We start from the raw sequence: 22,813 nt of genomic DNA, 5'->3' as shown, positions 1-22,813 counted from the left end.
GCTCATTCTGGAGCCCTAACACCAGCTCCCCCCGCAGCTGCACGGCCACGCAGCCAGCGGTGTGATTCCTGCGCCCGCTGTGGGCCTCCCCGGGCGGCCTCATTCTCTCGCTTGTGAAATGAGGTTGGATATCAGAAGCCTGGCCAATACTGCAGTTAGGCGATTCTAAGAGAGAAAAGAGAAGGACAGTTCTTTTGTGTTTGTTTCTGAGTAACATTGCATAAAATGTATACTTAAAACACAGAAGCACATTCCGTGTGGTAGCACGGTCTGCCGTCCCACACGTGTTTTCTGTGCAGCCCATTCGGGGGCGGCCGTGGTGACAGCGGAAACGATGACAGGCTTGAGAAGTCTCACCCCAGCCCTGCCTTTGCTGCCAGCGCTGGCCCCCTGCAGCTCTGTTCACAGTGTAATTCGCTGCCTGGCTCCGAAAGGTGGGTTGCCAGGTGTCCTTTTCATTTTCCAGGCAGTTCCATATTTGTGCTTTCTGTCCGGTTAAACCAAGGACACTTTCATGATATGAGATGAAGAGAAAAAAGCCAACAGGTTTGGAGTAAGACACGCCTGGCATTGGGCTGAAGCGGTGTATTACATTGATGGCGCTTAGTTTCCTCACCTGTAGCCAGAGGGTAATGGAGCCCACCTCCCAGGGTTCTGACGAGGACTGAGTGACCCCGGGGGGAGCGTCATGCACGCTGCCCAGCACCCAGCAGGCGCCCAGCCAGTGGGACTGCCCACCGTGGTGGAGGCATGAGCCATGCACTTTTCTGCCCGTGCGAGGCCTCCTTGGGTGAGAGAGGGTAAGTCTGGCTCTCGGCCATCTCTGTGAGAATATCTGTAAGACGCTCCTGGAGCACCTTGCCACTCTCAGGCGGCCCCGCCTTCTTTCCTGCTTCACCGATGACAGCTTGTTCCTTGAAGAAGCGGAGAGGGACAAAGAGAAACTGAATCTAGGAGACTCTGGTGGGGCCACCGTTCCAGGGAGGCCCATAAGAGTGAAGGTGACTGAGAGGGCAGAAGAGGAGGGTCCAGAGAGAATGATGGGGAATGGGGGAGGGGTTGCAGCTCAAACATAAAGAAAACGCCCCTACTCTTGGCAGCCCCTTATCGTACCTTGCACTAGGGACTAGGGAGAGTCTTGGGAATGCCAAAGCAGGAAGGTCAAGGTGTTTCGTAGACATTTCCAGTTCTGTCTCTGAGGCTATAGAGTCCGATGAAATAAACAAACTAAGATATCTTTTTCATGCAGGCACATTTCATTATTCTTGTGGTGATTTTGCTGACTGTGTGGCCGATAAGGATGTAGGTGGCTATAAAGGAAGTATTTTTCTTGAGGTTTATAATAAGCAGTCCATGAAACTGGGCCAGAGAGAGAGAGTGTGTGCTATGGAGGTTGCTCTGGGAAGGGAGGGCCTAGCTCTCACGGCTTCTCCTCCCAGCCCTGCCTCATCCTGCAGAGCCCTGTGGAATATGCTGTTTGAGCTCTCTCCCTCTCTCTCTCTGCTAGTCTCTGGAAATTGGGATTGCCACCAATTTTCACTGGGTGTGAGGACAGCAAAATGATTCAAGCAATAGTGCCCTGCTCGGAGGAGATGCCTAGCTGATGTGCTGATAACGAATGCCCACGGAAGAGGAGGATCTGGTTTTCTCATAGCCGCCGTCAGTCCCGCGGTTGCAGATAGGTGGAAAAGATATCAGATAAAGTGGACCCAGACTTCCCTAATGAAGGCCCATACAGTATCACCGTGAAGCTCTGGGTGTCTCTGTCACCGGCAATGCCAGTTGTACTCCCAGGGGTGCGGTCTGCGGGCTCCCTGCTTCAGCTGCAGAGCTGTGCTCCTCAGAAAAGGATGGAGAGCCACGTGTACCTGGTATTCCTGAGCATAAGTTCCCCCAACAGAGCTGGATCGGGCAGATTTCTGGTCACTGGGCCACCAGGCAGGGTTTCTAGGGCCGGCAGTCCCTGCTGCCTCCTCTCCCCTCCTGGCCTCACGTACGGTGATGCCTCTGCATTGGCCATCAGAACGGTTGATCCTTGAATCTACTGAGACTGTTCCAATTTGCAAGTCCTAGGGAAGCATGGAAGAGCTGTATTCATATCCACAAAGGCAGCCGAAGAGAGTTAGGTACTGTTCACATAAGGCTAACCTGTGAATTTTGACTGTTTCACAAATCTCCCTGATCTTTAGCCCCCGTCTATGATTCTTCTTTCTTCCCACATAAAGTAGGATGACCAGAATATAGAATTACAACTGCCGGGGCAGCTTAAAACAGCAGACTTTGAATAGATCTGAGCATGTAAGACCCAGGCATTCTGGTCTCAAGGACAAGAAGAAAGAGGGATGCCTTAAGGAAATGATCCCCTGCCCTATTTGTAGCCCATCCAGATGTGCTGATGTGTAGTTGTTTTTATGGGATGCTGTACCACTCTTCCTCCAGCAGCCCCCCCCCCCAACCCCCACAGCTGTACTTTGCTGCTCCTTCCTCTCCCATTGGTAGTGGACCGAGTGGTTCCTGGTAGCCACCTAGCCATGCAGCTACCTCCGGGGACACATTTTAAGGTAATGTGAGAGGCCCGTCCACCTGGTTATTTCTGCTCTTTGCACATTGTAACTTACCCTTGGACTTGCAACTGAATCAAGGTTTGGGAAGTCCTTGTGCTTTGGAAACTTGCACTTCCAGGGGGAGTATTCTCTTGGCATCTTCTTTGACCCTTAGTCCCTGATGAATTCCTAGCATTAAGGAGCCCGTCAGAATTTGGGATGATAACACAAAGACACGTAAAAGGGTGGTTTCTAGGGTGTAAAATTCAAACCATTATGAGTTAGTCACATGATACTGTAGGCTAAAGAAAATAAGAAATGTATAGTATGTTTGTAAGTTGATGTTGATTTGATATCTTTTTCAGCCTTCTCTCCAAATTAGTAGTGGGCATCAATGAACCGAGCCCACTAGATCCAGTGCACTTGACTATTGCCTTTCACTTGGTATCTTTTCTGCTGAGTCCCTGGTAGGCTCAAGGCAAAGTGTTATTGCTTCAGTGGATAAAAATAAAATCAAGAAACTGACAGGTAGTAGAGGTAAGATAGATAAGTCACTGTAGTAATATAAGGACAACGTGAGTAGGTACCCAGAAAGTGTTATCAGAATGCTCCAGGGAGCTGCCATGGGGTTGAAGGAGGACACTGAAATCCTACATAGGTGGAGGGGATACTCAGAAAAAGGCTTCAGGGAGGTGGTTCACTTGAAGCACATCAGGCAGGATCTTACGTGGTGGGGATGGGAAAGGGAAGGATTTGTGGGTGGTGATGACTGTCAGAGCGCCGGTAAGTACATAAGCTTCTAAAGTTCTATTCAATAGTGTCTGTGCATATATCTGTGTGTATGTGTCTATATATTGTGTGTGTCTAGGTACAGTCATATGTACATTTTATTTTATTTTTGTAAATATATTTGTATTGATTTTAGAGAGGAGGAGAGAGGGAGAAAGAGAGAGAAACATCAGTGATTAGAGAGAACCACTGATCGGCTGCCTCCTGTACACCCAACACTGGGGATCAAGCCCACAACCTGGGCATATGCCCTGATCAGGAATCGAACCATGACCTCCTGGTTCATAGGTAGGCGCTTCACCACTGAGCCACACCAGCTGGGCTTTTAAAAAATAAAAACCTTATATTCTCTTCAAAAATGAAAGACCAAAGATTTTAAGTAGAAGCATTGCCCAAACTCTGTTCTCTAGTTCTGAGAACAAGAATACCTCCGAGCAGTACTTCCTATTAATAGACATTCATGTTTATACTGGCCAGGTAGGAATGAGGTGTTTTTTGATTTTCTTTTGTCCAAGCATCTATGATTGGGGCTACTCCCTTTTTTTAAAAGTATGTTGAAACATTAGACTTCCTGTTTCTGCTTGATTTTGAAAATACCTCCTGCTCGCCTATCACAGGTAATCTCTGTGTTCTTGTGTAGCCGTGGTTTACAGGTAGCAAGTGCAGGCAGCAACCAGTCCCTCCTCACTGGGATGTGGAGATCTATCTGGAGTCACAATTAAAGGCTACCGAATGCATTCCACTACAGGTGACGAAACCCAGCTCCCAGAATAACAAGCAGGACAACTTTTAAAGTGACTGTTGTTGACCAGTGTCTTCTGTGAATTTGCGTGGTAAGCTCATGGTGGATTTTTCTAAAGGACGGTATAGATTTTTCTGAATTACTCTTGGGAAGGACGGACTCTTCCTGAGGTTGAGACAGATGCCATAGCATACAACAGGGTGGCTGTGTGCGTTCCTCCAGTTGGTGTGACTCTGCCAAGACTCTGTGAGGCTGTCCTGATTGACAGGGAGAAAATGCTGAAACTAGGTGAGTTAAAACTGCCCTCACACTAACTTGGATTTAATGTGCATGACGGAACCTGGTGGAGAGTTCAGATGACTAAGTAACCTGGTGTTGTCTACAAGGGAATGACTTTTGGTGGCAGCTTTAAAGTGGTTGTGTTCAACAAATCATGGCTTTTCTTTTGCTGTGACTCTGGGTGTGGAGAACTGGTGTTAAGCTGAGGGAGGTTTGACTATTGTGGGTGGAAAAAATGGCATCTATAATTTGCATGTAGACAGTTTCATTTGTAGACAAATGAAGACTTGAGATGTTTCAGAGATGGGGCTCTGAAAAAATTAGATAGCTTTTTCACTTAAAGTTTCTTCTTTTTTTATAATTTCCACAAGTTTATTAACTCTAAGGCATCTCCGGTTGCCAGTAGTCTGGTAGTGGCAGTAACGCCATGTGATGGCCTGCAAACTCAAGGGTGTTTATTTCTGTTCTCCCATTGTGTAGATGTTTGTCAGACGATCCCTGCTACCATTTCCTCTAACAGCCAATAAGCAATTTTATTCTATATATAAGCCCTTCTTGTACTTTTAAAATACACCTTAGGCTTGTTTTCAGCCATATTGAATGCTTCTACAAGTGTACTTAATTTTGTTAAGGCAAATTTGGAAAGTTTTTGAGGATTGAAATAAAGAGAGCATTTATACAATTTTTTCAAGTTTACGTATAATATTTATTGAAGTTTATCTAGAATTTTCCTGCTCAAAAAACTTTCTGGAGCTTAAATTGAATGTTAGAAAGGAACTGAAAGTGTGGAGACGTAGGTGGGCGTTAATAGATCTAGATTCTTGACTCATTAATTGAATGCTTGTCAGCTAAGGCTATTATTTCCTAGACCCATGACTTCTTCTGTGATACAGAATGTGGTCACCGGCACATCCTTTGTGTTCAATGTTCATTTGCCTACCAGATGCCTGGAGCTGTGCACGTGATTCTCTGTCAGCTTTCTCTCTATACGCGTATAGGCATATTCTATCTGATATATAAAAATGGTTATGTGTCTGTGACTGTATATCATGGCACATATACAGTTGGGATCAGAGCCAAGTTTGGCTGGGAAGGTTTTATAGAAGAAGGGGATTTTGGGTAGGGTTCCAAAGGGAGAGGGAGTTATATACTTTGGCAGAAAGAAGAAGCATACATAAAGCTTCCAAGGCTGAAGTAAGTCAAACACATTCGGGAATAAGCATGAACCATTTCAGAGCAAGTGATACATTACTGGTTGAAGAAAGCCAGGCTGAATGTGAAAAGGCAAGGGGATGAGTGTGGGAGAGAACGGGGGTGGGGGTGGGGGGACTGTGGGAGCTTCTCTAGTCCATGTTGCTGGTAAATGTCACCCTTGGATACCAGCACCCTGGCCATGTTGCCATCTAGTGGAACTGGCCCAGATGCACATGGGAGCATCACCCACCTCTTCTCACTTCAGGTCAAATTAATAGTGTGGTATTGGAGGTAGGGAAGCTTACTGCTCTTTCCGCCAGGGTATTTTAGATGAAGAATTAGCCAAAGGAGATGGGTGTAACCATGTTCTCCAAAATTATATTAATTTTGCCTTAGGGGAAAAAATGGAGCTGAATACAAACAAATATATTTAAATATATAGAACACATTTATCAAATATAAATAATTTCCATACGTAACAATTGCTGAGAGTGCAGGGCATACATGGCCCTTTGGCTCAGGGCATGGAGCGTGTGGAACCCAGCATTGGAGAAGTTCTGCAGTGGAGTGAAGGCATAGCCCATCTGGCTCTGGGGTGGCTTGTTATTTCATGTGGTTACATAGTCCATCCTGGTACAGTGGTGAAAGAGGAGAGTCCTTGACAGGGACCCCACAGCCCACAGACCTCAGAGCTGGAAGACACTGTAAAGAGCTGTACTTAGCCTGGCCGGTGTGGCTCAGCAGTTGAGCATCGACCCAGGAACTGGGAAGTCGTGGGTTCAATTCCTAGTCAGGGCACATGCCCGGGTTGCGGACTCAATCCCCAGTGAGGGGCATGCAAGAGTCAGCAAATCGATGATGTTCCTCTCTCATCGATGTTTCTATCTCTCTATCTCTCTCCCTTCCTCTCTCTCTAAAAAATTCAACCTAAAAAAAACATAAACAAACAAACAAAAAGAGCTATACCTGCCCTCCCTTCCACCCATCCATGCATGTGTCCATTCACCAAAACTTACTGAATTCCTGTTACGTACCAGGTACTCTTCCAGGTACCAGGGAAATGCCAGTGAACAAAGCAGATAGAAGTCCCTGCCCTTGGAGAGACAACCTTCTGGATAATAAGCAAACAAATAAGTAGAACATTCAGAGGTAGAGCAGGGGAAGCTAGATCAAAGGAAAACTAAGCTAAGATTTATGTTAGCTACAACTTTTAAAACAAGGTAATAAGGCTTTTCCTATGGCACACTTTTCTAGCTACCTCTGGCCTTTGGCACCTGTATCCTTGATTTTTCTTTTTTTACTAGAGGCCCGGTGCATGAAATTTGTCCATGGGGGAGGGCATCCCTCAGCCTGGCCTGCACCCTCTAGCAGTCCGGGACCCCTCGGACATCCCTTTCGCAATCTGGGACCACTGGCTCCTAACCGCTCACCTGCCTGCCTGATCGCCCCTAACCGCCTCTGCCTACCTGCCCGATTGCCCCAAACCACTCTGCCTGCCTTCTTGATCACCTCTAACCACTCTGCTGCCTGCCTGAATACCCCTAACTGCTTGCCTGCCTGCCTGATTACCCCTAACTGCCTCTGCTTCAGCCCCCACCACAGTGGCTTCATCCAGAAGGACGTCCGGAATGATGTTCGGAAGGTCATTCTGCTCTCTGGTCTAATTAGCATATTATGCTTTTATTATTATAGATATGTTCTGTATTTTTAAAATATATGGAAAAAATATATATGGTGGGATACTGTTAACGGAAAAGGAAGGACAAGATTTCTTTTTAGCTGAAAGGGGGATAGGATTGTTTTGTGTGTGTGTGCGTGGGGGGGGGGGGGCGGATTTGTTATCATGTGTCCTCACTGAGAATGTGCTATTAGACTCATCTGAAAGATATGAGGAAGCCAGGCCTGTGAGTATCCTGGGGAAGAACATTCTGGGCAGAGGGAAAACAGATGCAAAGGCCCTGAGGTGGGAATGGGTGTGGTATTCCAGGAAAGGCCAAGGGGCTGATACGAGGAGGGGAGATGAACCAGGCAGGTGGTGAGGAACCAGAATAGGTGGCACTTTGTGGACAGTTATAATGAATTGACTTTTACTGGGCAGGAGATGGTCTAGTGTAATCTACTAATTTTACAAATGAAATGTAGGACAACGAAGAAGTCAAGTCAGGTGTCCATGGTTATTCAGCGTCCTAGTGCCAGAGCTGGGATGAGAACCTGCCTCTGACCCCAGCATTCTTCCCGCCACCCTGCTGCTTGGTGGGACGTGGGCCACACACCGGCCCAGACTTCCAGGCGCAGTGGCTCCTCCAGCAGCTGTTGCAGCGGTTCATTCTGGTTGTTCCCCAGTGTGTCCTGCCCACCTTACAGAGGACCCGCTGCAAACACAAGAAAGGGTCAGACCTCTCATGTCCGAGGAGTCCCCTGCCAAATATTGCCTTTCTTTGTTTTGATCTGGAGATAAATCCTTCTGGTTTTCTAAATACTATAATCTCATAAACCAGAATCTACAATCTTCTAAGCCTCCCTACGTTCATTGCTAAGTTACTTGGACACAGTTAACACAAGATAAGAGTGACTGATGGTTATCAAATGCAGTTTGACCTGGACAATTTTTGTTCAACATTCTTTGTCTTCTTGCTTTACTGTGAGTCAGTTCAAGCCTTTGTTTTTCTTCCATCCCTTTAAATCTTATGACTGTTGTCCTCTGGACACAGGCCAAATCTTCTAATTTCACTTTCTGTCGAAGGTCGGACTAGTGCTAAGTATAGAGAAAACTAACTCTTTGCTGTTACCTGCGTCATCCCCTCTCCTCTAGTCACCCATGGCCTGTACTCTGTGGACAGAGTAACACGCGGTATTTGTGTAAGGTCGTCCCATCTTGTGGAGGGAACTAAGCCATCCCTGACTCTCTTGCCTCTTCTGTCCCTTTTTCCCATTATGGATACCTCAAGATTTACATTAGCATCTTAATTTGCATTTAGAATTGTATAGCCCTTTTTCTGTGTGTTTTTTTAATGTTCACTTGTGTACATTGTCTGTAAATGAGCTCTCAAATCCTGCGGTTAACATTGATTGGCGTCCTTCGATATCAGTACTTCCAGTAGTTAGTTCTTCATCTACCCCTAGAGCATGAGGGCAAAGACCCCCACCTTCCTTTGCTTGTGGTCTTTGGGAGAGTTGTCCTCGCTGGCTTTGGGGAGAACCTGAGGAGGAGTGCTTGCTGGGGGAAATTCTGTGATCAAAACTCAGGACAACAAAGCAAATGCAGAAATGCAGGTGTTTACCTGGGGGTTGCTACCAGCAGCAAGGAGGCCTTAAGAAAACTTGACAAGAAACATTTCTTCATTTCCAGCTTATGAACAAGTGTTTGCTACATGTGGGTGGTGGACCCCGAGAGTGTTCAGTTACGGGTGCCTGCAAAGACAGCCTAATTAAAATGCCGACCGATTTCCCCAGCTTCCAGCTTCCAGAAAGTCATTCTGTTGGAATTCAATGTTTTGGCTGTAAGACTGCTGAGTGGAAGTGCAGGAATGCAGTGAGCTGTGCACTGGGTGCCTTCCTCAGAGCAGCTCCAGGTGGACTTCAGCATATCCTAAGGCATAAAGCTGGCCTGACCCTGATAGCCCAGTGCTGCCTGTTCTTACTTAATAAGTTCCTACCCTTCACAAATGTGTCCATGAGCGCCTTACCACACACCCTTGGTTCTTGGGACAAATCCCAGGGCAGGCGTGGCCTGGCTCCTGGCTCCTGGCTCCCCATTAGTCTGGAGCTTTTGCACACCTTTGCCTACCTTACAAGTCTTGCCCTGCCTCCTGTCAGGAAGGAGGCCACCCCTTTGTGGCAAAGATATCCCCACACAGGCCCCTCAGGAAGCCCATCGGGGAGGGTGGGCCGTATCATGCTGGGAGTGGAGGAGGAAGCCCAAGGAGTCTGGGCCTGTCTCTCAGGCTCTCCTCCCTGCCTGTGCCGCTGAGATTTCTCAGCAAACCCCCTTCCCCTGGGGGCATGGCTGTCAGTTACCTTTGCCATCGGACAGGCAAGCCTTGGCCTTGCAGGAGAGGGGCTTCCAGACTGCGCTCTGGCCTTTGTTAGGCGGCGAGCTTGAGGAAATGGAGAAGAATGGGCTGGTCATGTGGTGAAGCCGGCAGCAGCATTAGAAATCCTCATTAGCTGCACAGGATGTTATATCAGTTAGGGCTCTTATGCAAGAGAGAGAAACCCAGTGTAGACTGGCTTGTACGAAAGAGAATTTTTTATTAGCTTACATAACTAGAATGAGTTTTGATTTAGCAGTTCAGTGATGGCAAGAACCCATTTCTTTCCAGTCTGCCCTCTGTGGTTGAATTTCATCCTCAGCTCGCTTCTGTCCTGGTGGTTAGATGTCTGCAGCAATTCTAACTTCATATCCGCAACACTCCTTCCAGAGAGAGAGAGAACTGACTTCCGGTGGCTCTATCACAGGAGTGAGTGACCTTTTCTAGAAGCCCCGGAAAATTTCTGGTGTCTCATTGACTCACACTGGGCCATCTGCTCAGTCTTAGGCCAGTTTACTGACTATAGAATGTGCTGTGTTGATTGGCTTAGGCTGGATTGCCTAAACCAATCACTATATGGCTGGGATGGGAATACTATGTCTGAGTTAAAATGGTCAGGGCTTCCCGGCCCGTGTGGCTCAGTGGTTGAGTATCAACCTATGAACCAGGAGGTCTTGGTTCAATTCCCAATCAGGGCACATGCCTGGGTTGTGGGCTCAATCCCCAATAGGGGCCAAGCAGGAGGCAGCTGATTGTTGATTCTCTCTCATCATTGATGCTTCTATCCTTCTCTCCCCCTCTCTTCTTTCTGAAATCAATAAAAACATTAAAAAATTAAAAAATAGCCGAAACCGGTTTGGCTCAGTGGATAGAGCGTCGGCCTGCGGACTGAAAGGTCCCAGGTTCGATTCCGGTCAAGGGCATGTACCTGGATTGCGGGCATATCCCCAGTAGGAGATGTGCAGGAGGCAGCTGATCGATGTTTCTCTCTCATCGATGTTTCTAGCTCTCTATCTCTCTCCCTTCCTCTCTGTAAAAAATCAATAAAATATATTTTTTAAAAAAATTAAAAAATAAAATGGTCAGGGCTGAACCTGAGAGCTAGGGGTGGGGGTAGTTTCCCCCTCAAACAGCACAATGCAGGGGAGGGGGGACGGAAGTGATGGCTGGTCAGCTACAGTGTCTGCCACAGGCTTCCGTTCACTGTTTTTTTCTGTTGCTTCTGGTGACTGGCTATGATATAACACTGTGAGCGGAGCCCTGCATATTGGATTCCACCCCTCACCCCCCAAGACAATGACACAGATGCTATCCGGGAGACCAGGGACACATACTCCAGGAACTGCGGATCAGGAAGGGAAATTCTCAAAAGCTGATAAAGTAACCCCAAGGTACCTTAGACCTGGTCTGGTAAACACTGAACAATGAGAAGAAGAACCAGAGGAAATTAGTACAGGCAACCTTTAACCTACAGTAATTTAAGTCCCCACAAAACACTAGAGTCCAATACCATTTTTCTTTTAAAACAGTGTAATACGGCCATATGTCCCTGTAAAGCAGCGGTTCTCAACCTGTGGGTTGCGACCCCTTTGGGGGTCGACCGATCCTTTCACAGGGGTCGCCTAAGACCATCGGAAAACACATATATAATTACATATTTTTTTGTGATTAATCACTATGCTTTAATTATGTTCAATTTGTAACAATGAAATTAGGGGTCACCACAACATGAGGAACTGTATGAAAGGGTCACGGCATTAGGAAGGTTGAGAACCACTGCTGTAAAGAATATCCCTACCTTGTATAGATATGAGCTTAATTGCTATAGTTGATTATTTTACCTATTTTAATTGGTATTACCAAGCTCTGCATAATATAAAGACTTTGAAGCTGCACACTAACAAACAAAACAGGGCAGTCAGTGCTATAGGGCTTGATTTCATTCACCCCAGGCGAGACTCCTAAGAAACTGCTGTCTGCGGCAGGGAAGGACTGGGACAAGTTCAGAGGGCTTTTGAGGCGTGAGAAACATGGTGATACAAAGGAAACCACCACTTTTGTCCTGAGTAAGTTGGAGCAGAAGAGCAAGCAGTTTATCTTTGCAGATGAAATTCATGATTGGGGCACAAGATTACAAACTCAGAGCCTGTCTCCAGCCAGGTCATATTCCCTGCCGTGCCCCTGAGGGAAATACATGCACAGAGGGCCAACCAGGGCAGGGGAGCCTTTCATTACGGGTGGGCCTTGACTGAAATCCTAACGATGACCTTGAGTGAGCTAGACTGTCCATGTGCCAGAAATCAAATCCAGGAATTCTGGACTGGGTTGCAAAAAAACATTGGTGCTTAAATGCATGCTGTGTCCCAGGGCGGCTGGCTGCAGAGGACACCTCCACAGTGGAGGTCTTGGACAGCTAGTTCTAGTCCCTGTGAAGACACTTGTAGGACAAACCTTTGAGCATGTCCTATCAACTTGCTCAGCCTAATTTCTCATTCATGACCAAGTGTGAGGAATAAAGAAATAAAATGAGAGGATCTCAAAAGCTTCCTTGAGCACTAGCTTTCTGATCATATATATATATATATATATCTTTATTGTTGAAAGTATTACATATGTCCCCCTTTGTCCTCCATTGATCCCCTCCAGCCCGCCACCGCCCCCTGCCCCAGGCCTTCACCATCCTATTGTCCGTATCTAGCTTTCTTATTCTTGGGTTCTGTGCAGGGTGTGATAGGAAGTGTCGTAAGGAACTGAGATGGGGTTGAAGTAGGGACTCAAATCCTCTGTGCCAGGACGGACAGACAGACAGACAGACAGATGATGGCACAGTGTATTGCATGCTGCAGATGTCTTAAGTAGCCACCAAGTGGCTGAATGGCTGATTGCCCCAAGTTGAGTGTCATTTTTTGGACTCTACAGATACTGCAGTACAGCCCCAGCTCCCTGAATAGCAGGGTTGTTTCCTTTGCCAAGCCCAGCTTGGATTGGATTTTGGCTGCCAGGCTCGTGTTCTGTGACATCCAGGTGTCAGGGATCTTGTGGGATCCGTGTACATGAGGCGAGATCAGAGAGTGACTCTGGCAGATACTTCTGTTAAAAAGTGGTTTCAAAGCCGTGGTCACATGGCTGATTCTGAGACTGATGAGCCCCACTGGTGTTTTTGGTTTCCTCTTTTGCTAAGAGTCTGATTGCCAGTGGTGTTGCATGCTGTTGTGGTTTATCGTTTTTCAGCCATCCTATTGCTCAATAATCCACATGTGCTCCACTCTGAAACGGTTAATACCGGAGCTCTACCTGAACAGGAGAGAAGTTATTTGTTTATTTTTAATATCAGTTTATATAAACCAGTGGTCCCAAACTCAAATCTCTGCAGGAACCAGGCAAGAAATACGACTGTGTACATAAATGGTGCTTTGTCTGATCAGGGGCCTGTAGCCAACTTGCAGAGAATGGGTCCCATCTAAAGGCATTAAAGTTCAGGTGAAAAACAAAACGTATCTGGCCCAAGAAAACCCTGTGAACTGGATTCAGACCTAAGGTTACCAATTTGTGATTCCTGGGCTATCTAATCTGACTAATCAGCTATCGTTGTTGTGTTTGCTCAGCTTCAGAGATGCCAGATTTTATGAATGTGAGCCTTTTGTAATTTTGTTTTTATAACACATTTCAGCTTTTTACCTTAGATTAAAAGACTGACTATTGTTGGGATAAGTGGTAAAAACCGTAATTTTTACCCACAAATTGGAAATACTTCAAAAGAAATAATGTCCTCATGAAAATCATTTCTTTGGTGCATGGCCATTGGAGGTTGAATCAATTTGGAGAAGCAGAGATCGAAATCTCAATCAAAACAATTATGAGGGTTTTACATCATTAAAAAAATTGCATCACTAAAGATAAGGAACCCCAAGCATTTGAAACATATACTTCTGCCCTGGAAGTTGTCTGCTGAGTATATACACTCCTTTTTGCCTTTTCTTACTGTTAGCAGGGGTGGGGTTAGTGACCAGGGTGAAATTGGAAGTGGGACAAGCTTGCTTTCTCAAACTTACAGGCCTCCCTGCACTTCTACCATGAGTGCCATGAGTGAACAAAGAAACCAGGGAATTCATTTATTCTTAGATGTTAGCCACCCATGGGACTTTCTGCCAAGGGATGCTTGGATTTTTAAAAGAATCTGATGGTAGAACAGAAAATAGGGCTTAGTCCACAGTACCACGTCTCCAACAAGAGTACTTCCTGTCGTGCTGAGAAGATGATTGGAGGGTTGGGAGGCTCCCAGGTAACGCCTTATGTTGCCTTGCTTCCGGTAAGGCCCACTGGACTAGCACGAGCCACTGAGCATGGAGTGGGGTTCAGCTTCATTCTGTTTTATTTACATGACTAGGGGCCTGGTGCACGAAATTCGTGCACTGGGTGTGTGTGTGGGGAGAGGGGAGTGTCCCTCAGCCCAGCCTGCCCCCTCTCACATACTGGGAGCCCTCAGGCGTTGACCCCCATCACTCTCCAATCGCAGGATCGGCCCCTTGCCCAGGCCTGACGCCTCTGGCTGAGGCGTCCGGCCCGGGCAATGGGGACCCGCAGCTGCAGCGGCCCCGCGATCGTGGGCTTCGCTTTAGGCCCAGGCAAGGGACCCCTAGCTCTGGGACTGCCAGCTTCGACCGTGCCCAGCTCCCATCGCTGGCTCCACCCCTACTTCCTGCTATCACTGGCCAGGGTAGAAAAGGCACCTGATTCTCCAATCATGGCTGGGGGGCAGGGCAAAGGCGGCCCCAGGGCCGCCTTTGCCCTGCCCCCCAGCTCTTAGCTCCCCCCTGGGTTTCCGATCACTGTCAGTGGCAGGGGGCTTCTTCCTGCTTTCCCTTTCGCCTCCCTGCATTGTGCCTACATATGCAAATTAACCGCCATCTTGTTGGCAGTTAACTGCCAATCTTAGTTGGCAGTTAATTTGCATATAGCCCTGATTAGCCAATGAAAAGGGTAGCTCGTACGCCAATTACCATTTTTCTCTTTTATTAGTGTTGATTCGAACTCACATCAGAGTCCATGCAAATTATTGCAAATGTGTTTCTGTAAGGGACTGATGGCACCCAGCTTCCCTGTGCCTGGTGCTGGCTGGTGGGAGAGTTCTGGGGATTTAAATATTCCTTCAGCAAAGAGACTCAAAGCTGTGCTAAAGTTGTGTTCTTTTGACAGTGCTTTCTCTTCAGAGTGCTCTCAACTTGTTTCTTTCAGTGAGACTTTACCAGCCATTAGTCCATCAGTCCTGTCTGCAACTCCTTGCAATTTGGCTTCTGTCACCAGTCATGTTACTAAATTGTCTTCCTCAAAGCTCCCCAGTAACCACCTGGTCATCATATCCATTGGCCTTTACTTTAGCCTTTCTTTCTGACTGGTGAGTCTTTCACCCATGGACTATTACACATGCTGCTAACTCTACCTGGAACCACTCTTTCTTCTTTTCCCCCTCACCTCCTCTTCCTTGGCTAATTCCTGATCCTCAAGTCTTAGCTTCTTTCAGGAAGCCTTTCATGATGACTCCCTTCCCCAGGTTTGGTTAATGAACTTGTCCTATGAGCCTTCATAGCACTCCATACTTTTCTGCTGTTATACATATCATACTATATTTTGTCATGCTCTATTTTAATTAGTGTCCTCCCTTCTTCCCCGCTGTGCTATGGACTCTGTGAGGACAGGTACCATGGTGGTTTTATCTATACCATGTGCCTTGTGCCTATACATGGCAGATGCTCAATAAATATTTGCAGAACGAACTACCTAAATGATGATGACATCTGAACAGTAATGTCTACATTTCCTGTAGAGCCGACAATGAAGCCCTGGTTTCCTCCATCAACCTTTGGTTCTTCCTAAGACCTCCAGTCAGAAGATGTTGGATATTGTCAATAAAGAGCAGCTTCTGTCCCTGAGGAGGAAGGCGGCTTTCAGGAAACCCAGGCCATTCACATTTAGCCACTTCATGACTAGGGAGCAACTCTGTGCATTGCTTATGTTAAACAGTGATGGCTACCTGTCAATGAAACCAAAGGAGAGATGAGTTCTAAGGGTTCTGACTACCAACAGAGTGGGTAACACATCGTTCAGGAGACCAGGCTAATGGGTGATAATGATTTTACCATCATCATGGAGAAAGAATCTGAATATAACTGATTGGCAACAGTAGGGAAACATATACTAAGAGTTAGAGGGACTGATAAATGCTGTGTAGATAAAAAACTGTGTAGACAGTACTGTACTCTCTGGGCCATTTAAGGAATTTCCAAGGTAATTTTAACAATGTGCAGTTTCACTTTAATGATCTTAGAACCTAATGTCCCTCCTCTCACCTCTGAGAACATGATTCTGCTATATGACGGGTGTGACATCTATAGATCTATGTATGGGAACAGGCTTTCTAGAGCATTTAAGAGAATTGTGAAATCCTGATCGTATGCATCTTCTTGTCTCTTGAAATTGGATAGACCAGCGGTTCTCAACCTGTGGGTCGCGACCCCTTTGGCGGTCGAACGACCCTTTCACAGGGGTCGCCTAAGACCATCCTGCATATCAGATATTTACATTACGATTCATAACAGTAGCAACATTACAGTTATGAAGTAGCAACAAAAATAATTTTATGGTTGGGTCACAACATGAGGAACTGTATTTAAAGGGCCAGAAGGTTGAGAACCACTGGGATAGACATTGCTGACTGGGTGTAATGACAATGAAAAAGGACAACTTTATTAGACAAGGTTTAGTGAGCAAAAAGTAGGTTCATATCTAAATTACAGAATAGTGTGACTAATGATATTAGTTTGTAAAAAAAAAAAAAGTATGATCCATAGCCTTTGTTTAGTGAAGATTGCTATGCAATCTACTTTAGAAATATTTTCATCCAAAACTGTGAAGCACTTTCTTGAAGAGCCATGGTTATATGGGAACCAGTCTGATAAAAGAGGCTCAACCATGTACCCACACTGGTTGTCCTGCTCAGACCTTAGACTCGGGTGTATGAAGTGGACCTCCTCCCCTTCCCTCCTGCCACAGCCGTTGCTCCTCTGAACTTCCCCTTTTCTACGAATGTCTAGCTCCCTCTTTCCCCAAATCAACCAGATTCACAGCCATTGTGCTGGCTGTGCCCTCTGACCTCTTACTGCTCTGTATCCCTCTCGGAGCATATGGCATATTTGCTTTGAAATAGCATTATCTGTGCTCTGCTCAATCAGAGACGCCATAGTATAGAGAAAAATAGCAAGGAATGAGGTCAAAAGACCCACATTCTAGTCTCAGTTCACTTAGTCTGATCTAAGTGACCTTGGGCCAGTCACTTCATTTCTTGGAGGATCTGTACCCTCGCCAGAAGCAAAGGAGCCAATAATACCCAAGATTTCTTCCTTACAGGTTTGTTATGAGGGTTCGTAGCCACATATGCAACAGCACATATCAAGCTAGAATGTACCATCTTGCTGAGCTGAAGTAAGAGTAGAGATATGTTCTGTGATATATCTTGCATAATACCTAGTGTGTAGTAGGTACTTAATAAGTTATACTTATTGCTGACAGTATTAAGAGATCGCTTGATCTAAACACAGAATTGTTTGGTTCTAAGCTGGTTGCTGGTTCAGAGTTTGCCACTATGGCCCAGGGAGTCCTTTTTCCTTCCTCCGGTCCAGATCACAGGATATTTGGGACAACCAAGGTGCTGGCTTTTTACATTCACAGGTGTTTTTATTCATTAACAAAACATATGACAACATTAATTACATATTGTGCAATGATGGATCCCAATGTGGCTTTAAAACAACACGTTGTGCCCTAACCGGTTTGGCTCAGTGGATAGAGCGTCTGCCTGCGGACTGCAGGGTCCCAGGTTCGATTCCGGTCAAGGGCATGTACCTGGGTTGTGGGCACATCCCTAGTAGGGAGTGTGCAGGAGGCAGCTGAATTGATGTTTCTCTCTCATCAATGTTTCTAACTCTCTATCCCTCTTCCTTCCTCTCCGTAAAAACTCAATAAAATATATTAAAACACAGCACGTTGTAAGCACAAACAGGCTCCAAGGGGAAGCTGGCTCCTGAGAACCTAGCTTGATAGAATGTTTACCACCTGAGAGAAGTTCATGCCTTGAGCAAGGAGGTATCTGGATTGCCATCTGGGATTTATCAGTGTATCGATTCAGGTGGCCCAGTGCCGGATGTTAGTTCTTAACATAAAGGAAACAGAGCTCCCATTCCGAGGACGGGGGGTTCCTGCTCTTTTAAAGTGGGCAGCTGCTGCTGGTACCTTGCAGGCCCTGGAAATTCCAAAGACTGCAATGGAATTTTGTTCCATCTGTTTTATGAATGGTTCCTAGGACAACTGGTGGGTTTGGTAGGTGGCTGGTAAGGTTGCCTCCATGAAGAGCAGTACAATCCATTCGATGAAGCCTGGACTCGAGTGGCTTCGACTGTGGGTGTTTGCATTTGCTCAGCACTCTGTTTATGAAGATGTTAAAGGAAGTGCATCCATTCTGTGCGTGTTGTAAAACAGAAGGGCTGCAGCTGTCAGACCGTTTTCTTCTTGGCTCTTTTTCTGATAGATTTTTTTTTTGTAAACCTGGTAGATTTATGAATTAGTGCAGATTATCAGCCTCAGTTCTGCGGATGCAATGCAAATTTCCTTTCGTTGTTTTCTTTCTTTGAAGATAACATATTTATGTATGCAGTTCGTTGTAATGGACTTTTTGCATAAGGGGAAATTAAGCTTGTTCTTATGTTGTCATAATTCAATATTATGAAACGATTAAATAAGTAGTTATTTAGTTATGTCGTGCCTTCAAAGTGTCCAGCATGTGTTCTATCCTAAAAAGAAGCGGGGGAACCCCACAAGTTATAATCATGTGTTTTAAAAGACTTACAAATCTGCCTTGAGTAGTTACTCAAGGTGTTCTGATTCATCATAAGGTTTGTTTCAAGTAATTTCCAGTTAATGAAAACAAGTAGCAACATCTCTGAATGATCATCTACTTTTCAAATCATTCACATCTATGTGCAGGGGTGCACATTCATGATTTTGCCTCTGGTTGAGTCATTCACACTCACTTGCATTGCCGTTGCTTTTTGTGGGAGAGACAGGTCAGTGTTTCAGCGGGCATCTGGGTGCCTCACCCACAGCCTAATGATCTCTGCTGCCTACATGGGTGTAGGGACTGGGGCAGCCAGCAGTGGTGGCAGGTATGAATGATGATATTTCTAGCTTTGGTGGGCACTTGAATTTCAACCCATAGTCTCATGTAACGGAATGTGTGTGTGCGTCAGTCTGTTCCTTCAGGGATAAGGATACTTCTAGACAGCGTGAGTCTAAGGAGGCATTCAAGCAGACAGGTCTCAGTGGCAGCTAAAATACGTAGACTGGGACAAAGGTTCCCAAACATTCTTCACTCATGCCTCTATCGTGTTTTCATGTCATTTCTAGGATAAAAGAAATACCTGACAGTTTCATTTATGAGCAGCTTAGGTCCAAATAACTTAATAACTAATTATGTACTAATACTAGTAATTTGTGTCTCCTCAAAAAATTAAAAATAGTATCACTCTATGATCTAGCAGTTCCACTCCTAGGAATATACCCCAAAATAACTGAAAGCAGAGATGTGGGCAGGTTTCTGTGCACCCATGTTCACAGCTGCTTTGTTTATTTATTTATTATTTTATTTATTATTTTTTGTTAATCCTCACCCAAGGATATTTTTCCATTGGTCTTTTAGAGAGAGTAGAAGAGAGAGGGGAAGACAGAGAAACATCAATGTGAGAGAAACACACTGATTGGTTGCCTCCTGCATGCACCCTGACCAGGGCCAGGGAGGAGCCTGCAACAGAGGTATGTACCCTTAACCAAAATCGAATCTGGGCCCCTCGGTCTGCAGGCGATGCTCTATCCACTGAGCCAAACTGGCTAGGGTGCACAGCTGCATTATTTATAATAGCCAAAAGGTGAAAGCAACCCAGGTGTCCATTGACAGATGAATGGACAAGCAAAATGTGGTACATACATACAATGGAATATCCTTCAGCCTAAAAAATTTAGGCAGGAAATTCTAACATAGGCTACAATATGGTTCAACCTTAAGGGCATTGTGTTAAGTAAAATAAGTCAGTCACACATGCAAAAAAAAAACACTCTACACTTCCACTTACCTGAGATACCAATAGTACTCACATTCAGAGACAGAAAGTAGAATGGTGGTTGCCAGGGACTGAGGGGAGAGGAGAATGGAGAGTTGGTGTTTAATGGGTACAGAGTTTTGGATTTGCAGAATTAAAAGGGTTGTGGAAATGGATGGTGACGAGAGCTGCACCGCAATGTAAATATATGTGATCCCACTGAACTGTACTCTTGAAAATGATTACGATGGTGAATTGTATGTGATTTTTTTTTTACTACAATTAAAAATTATAATGAAGAAAACAAACTACTTTTTAAAAAGAAAATATTAATTGATGATGACTGGCTATTAGGAAGTAAAGAGGATTCTAAAGAATAGAGGCGTAGCCGATGAAAGGAGCAGTCATTTTCCCCGGGTTTGAGATAGAGCATCAAGCATGAGCTTCCCTCACTTCCACTCCAGACCTTGTTGGAGAGGGAAGGGCTGGCTCCTTGCATGGCAGAGAGGTCACATGATGCTGTGCTGAAAGAACCTGCTGGAAGTCCACCCTCTGGGATGCTGAGGACATCTGCTCATGGGGGGTTTTCTCACTGGAGGCACTCTGCTACATAAAACCGCCTGGGGGTGGGGTGTCAGAAGCTGCTGGGGGCTGGGTGCTGTGACCACCTGGAGAGGCAGTTGCTGGAAAAGGTGCCCAGGTGCCAGGGGTGCCACGTGTGCCTGTCGGAGTTTGCAGCAAGACCACACCAGAACCAGGGAGGAAAATTTGTCCTGTAATGTCCCTACACTTCGTTTCACTGCCAAAGCTTAGAACTGTCCCAGCTGGCCAAAGAAACCAAGCATTTCAAGTCCCAGCGTTACTTCCTCACAGCCAGTAATGAAGGGTGCATTTGGAAAATGGATCACTGACCACCTCACAACTTCTCAAACCTTCAAGTCAGATCCGATCCCACCACCCTCATTTGCTTTCCCGCATTACTTTTCAGTTGCTTTTTATCACAGCAACCACCAGCAACCTAGCTTTGCAAAGAGATGATGTCATCCAAAGAAATGTAGCACATTCTAATGTTACACCGTGAGCTAGCTTGGATCAGTCGTTCTTGCAGTGTCTGAGACAGGGTGTGTTTCCCTCCAAATTTAAAATATCCTGCCACAACCCCTGGGAGTTTGCTATAGTGCCCTGAGGCACCAGGGCACACAATTTGGAGATCTTAGGTCTAGAATGCATCTCTTTCAGCAATCCTGACCACACCACTCTAAGATCTGAGAATACAAGATGCTGATTGGTTAAGAGTACAGAAGAGTCATATGTAAAGTGAAAATTGTGTGGGGTCAATATTGTTTTTGAAAATGTCTTAGGGAATTACCAGATTGGAGAATAACATACATCTTCCAGTATATATAAGACTGACTGTATCAATGTTTCCTTTAGCACTGGGACAGGTGGCTGTTTCTTCGGGACCAGATGAAAGAGTAGCCTTATCTTTGGAGGCACAGTGATTTGGAAAAAATACATAGTCTTAAACACAGCATTTACCAGCAGTGCCTGAGATGCTTATAGTGTGAGAGGCAAGGAGATGAGAGTCCGGGAGGGACCAGCAACTTCTGTGCTTACTCTGGGGCATGAAATCATTACATGGGGATGGTGGCTGATGCACCATTTAGATTGTTATTTTCTCTCTCTGTTTGAGGCTGATTGTACATAGCTGAAACTGAGAAAGTTAAATGGCATGTGATGGGACGTTGCTGTTGAAATAGAGTTTAGATTAAGAAATTAGTGATTTTTAGCCATTTTCTGTTTCTCCTAGGAAGTGAATGGGCTTCCTAAGACCTTTTTTTTAGGTAAGTAGGCAGGCACACTCTTCATGTTAGCAGTTTCCCAGAAAATACATTCATTTTGGTGATGTCTACAACTTGGTGAGTCATAATTATTACCTATTTCTGTAGCTGTTCTATAAGGAGAAGCTGAATAATTTAAGTTTTATAATATGACCTACTCAAATGGGAAAATTCTGACCTATGCCTTTCTGGGCTACTTGCAGAACAGCCCACCCCAACCCCGTTTGGATAAGTTCTGCTTTGGTTCACAGATTCACCACCTGCTGAGTCTGTCTGTTGAGTTTCAGCCTTGGCTGCTGCCACCCGGCAAGCCTAGCCAGTCTGTCCCTTCGCCTCCTAGCCTTTCCTGCCTCTTAAACAGTGACTAGTTGGCACAAAGGTTAACTTCATGGAGATCCTACCTGAGTCAGAAACTCAATGTGAAGATCAGATTCTGACAGCTTGGAGTGCATTACACTTTCAAACAGATCTCAGACCAGGAGTCTCTGGTCCAAATTCCACACAGGGAGCACCACTTTGTTTTCTTTGACCAAAATTTCAAATTTCGTTCAGAAACATGAGTAAAGCTCTTAACTGCTCAGTTGCAGTCAGGTAGGGCCCACTGCCCAACCTGTCTTGGCATCATTTTCAACCCCCTCAGAGTGGGCACATGGAAGGGAAAAGCGACTGTCACTGCCGCTGCCTCGCCCGGAGCTGCTTGCTTCTGAATTCTTCACAATAATCGATGACAGATGTGCGGCTGGCACTGCAGAGTTGCACAACTGCTTCCCATTGCATTCAACTGCAACCCGCTAGCCAATGTGAGGGGGTCTCCAGTAGGTTAGTGGAAAAGAAGATTCAGTTAAAAATGTATGTTTATCTCATCACGAAATTATTTCAATGCTTTAAGGAGTGAAGATAGTAGTTAGAGTGGAAATAATTTGATAATCACCGCCCTTCAACTTGAATTTCAGTTCATTATGAGGAGTAACTTTCAGATGATTAGGAAGGAAAGCGTCTGTCTCTGAAGGGAGTAAGTCTGTGAATAGCAGTAACGGAGGAGATCTGGATGAATGAGTACTGCCTGGGATGTGCTTAGGAGATCGCTTTACCAGCCGGGAGAGGATTAGAGTAAAGGCCCTCTTAGGTACTTTCCAAGCCCGAGTTTCTGTGACTGATTGTTGATCACTTTTTCCTCCTGCTGCTTTTCTAAAGGAAAGCCAGGGACGTGTCGGTCAGAAGTGACCCGTCTGGCCTGGATGGTATGGTT

General features: G+C 45.6%; 1 protein-coding gene across 3 annotated transcripts in view; it reads left to right on the top strand.

The window, feature by feature from the left end:
• TNFAIP8 (TNF alpha induced protein 8) overlaps positions 1-22,813 on the top strand; it is a 116,331-nt gene that overhangs the window by 46,993 nt on the left and 46,525 nt on the right. Inside the window, exon 1 of one of the 3 annotated variants that reach the window (XM_059693812.1) lies at positions 3,949-4,165. The exons of 1 other annotated variant lie outside the window; for it this stretch is intronic. Coding sequence is in view for 1 of the 2 variants with exons in the window: in XM_059693810.1 (XP_059549793.1) it covers positions 4,350-4,362 (13 nt within the window). In the remaining variant the exon portion in view is untranslated. Of the gene's footprint in view, positions 1-3,948; positions 4,363-22,813 lie in introns of those variants that run through there. One more of the 3 variants, XM_059693810.1, reaches the window with a different exon arrangement.

This window comes from Myotis daubentonii, chromosome 4 (assembly GCF_963259705.1).
Source record: "Myotis daubentonii chromosome 4, mMyoDau2.1, whole genome shotgun sequence".
NCBI classification, from domain to species: Eukaryota; Metazoa; Chordata; class Mammalia; order Chiroptera; family Vespertilionidae; genus Myotis; species Myotis daubentonii.
Note: the sequence above shows the minus strand (reverse complement) of the source record. Positions and strands in the feature narration are given on the sequence as shown.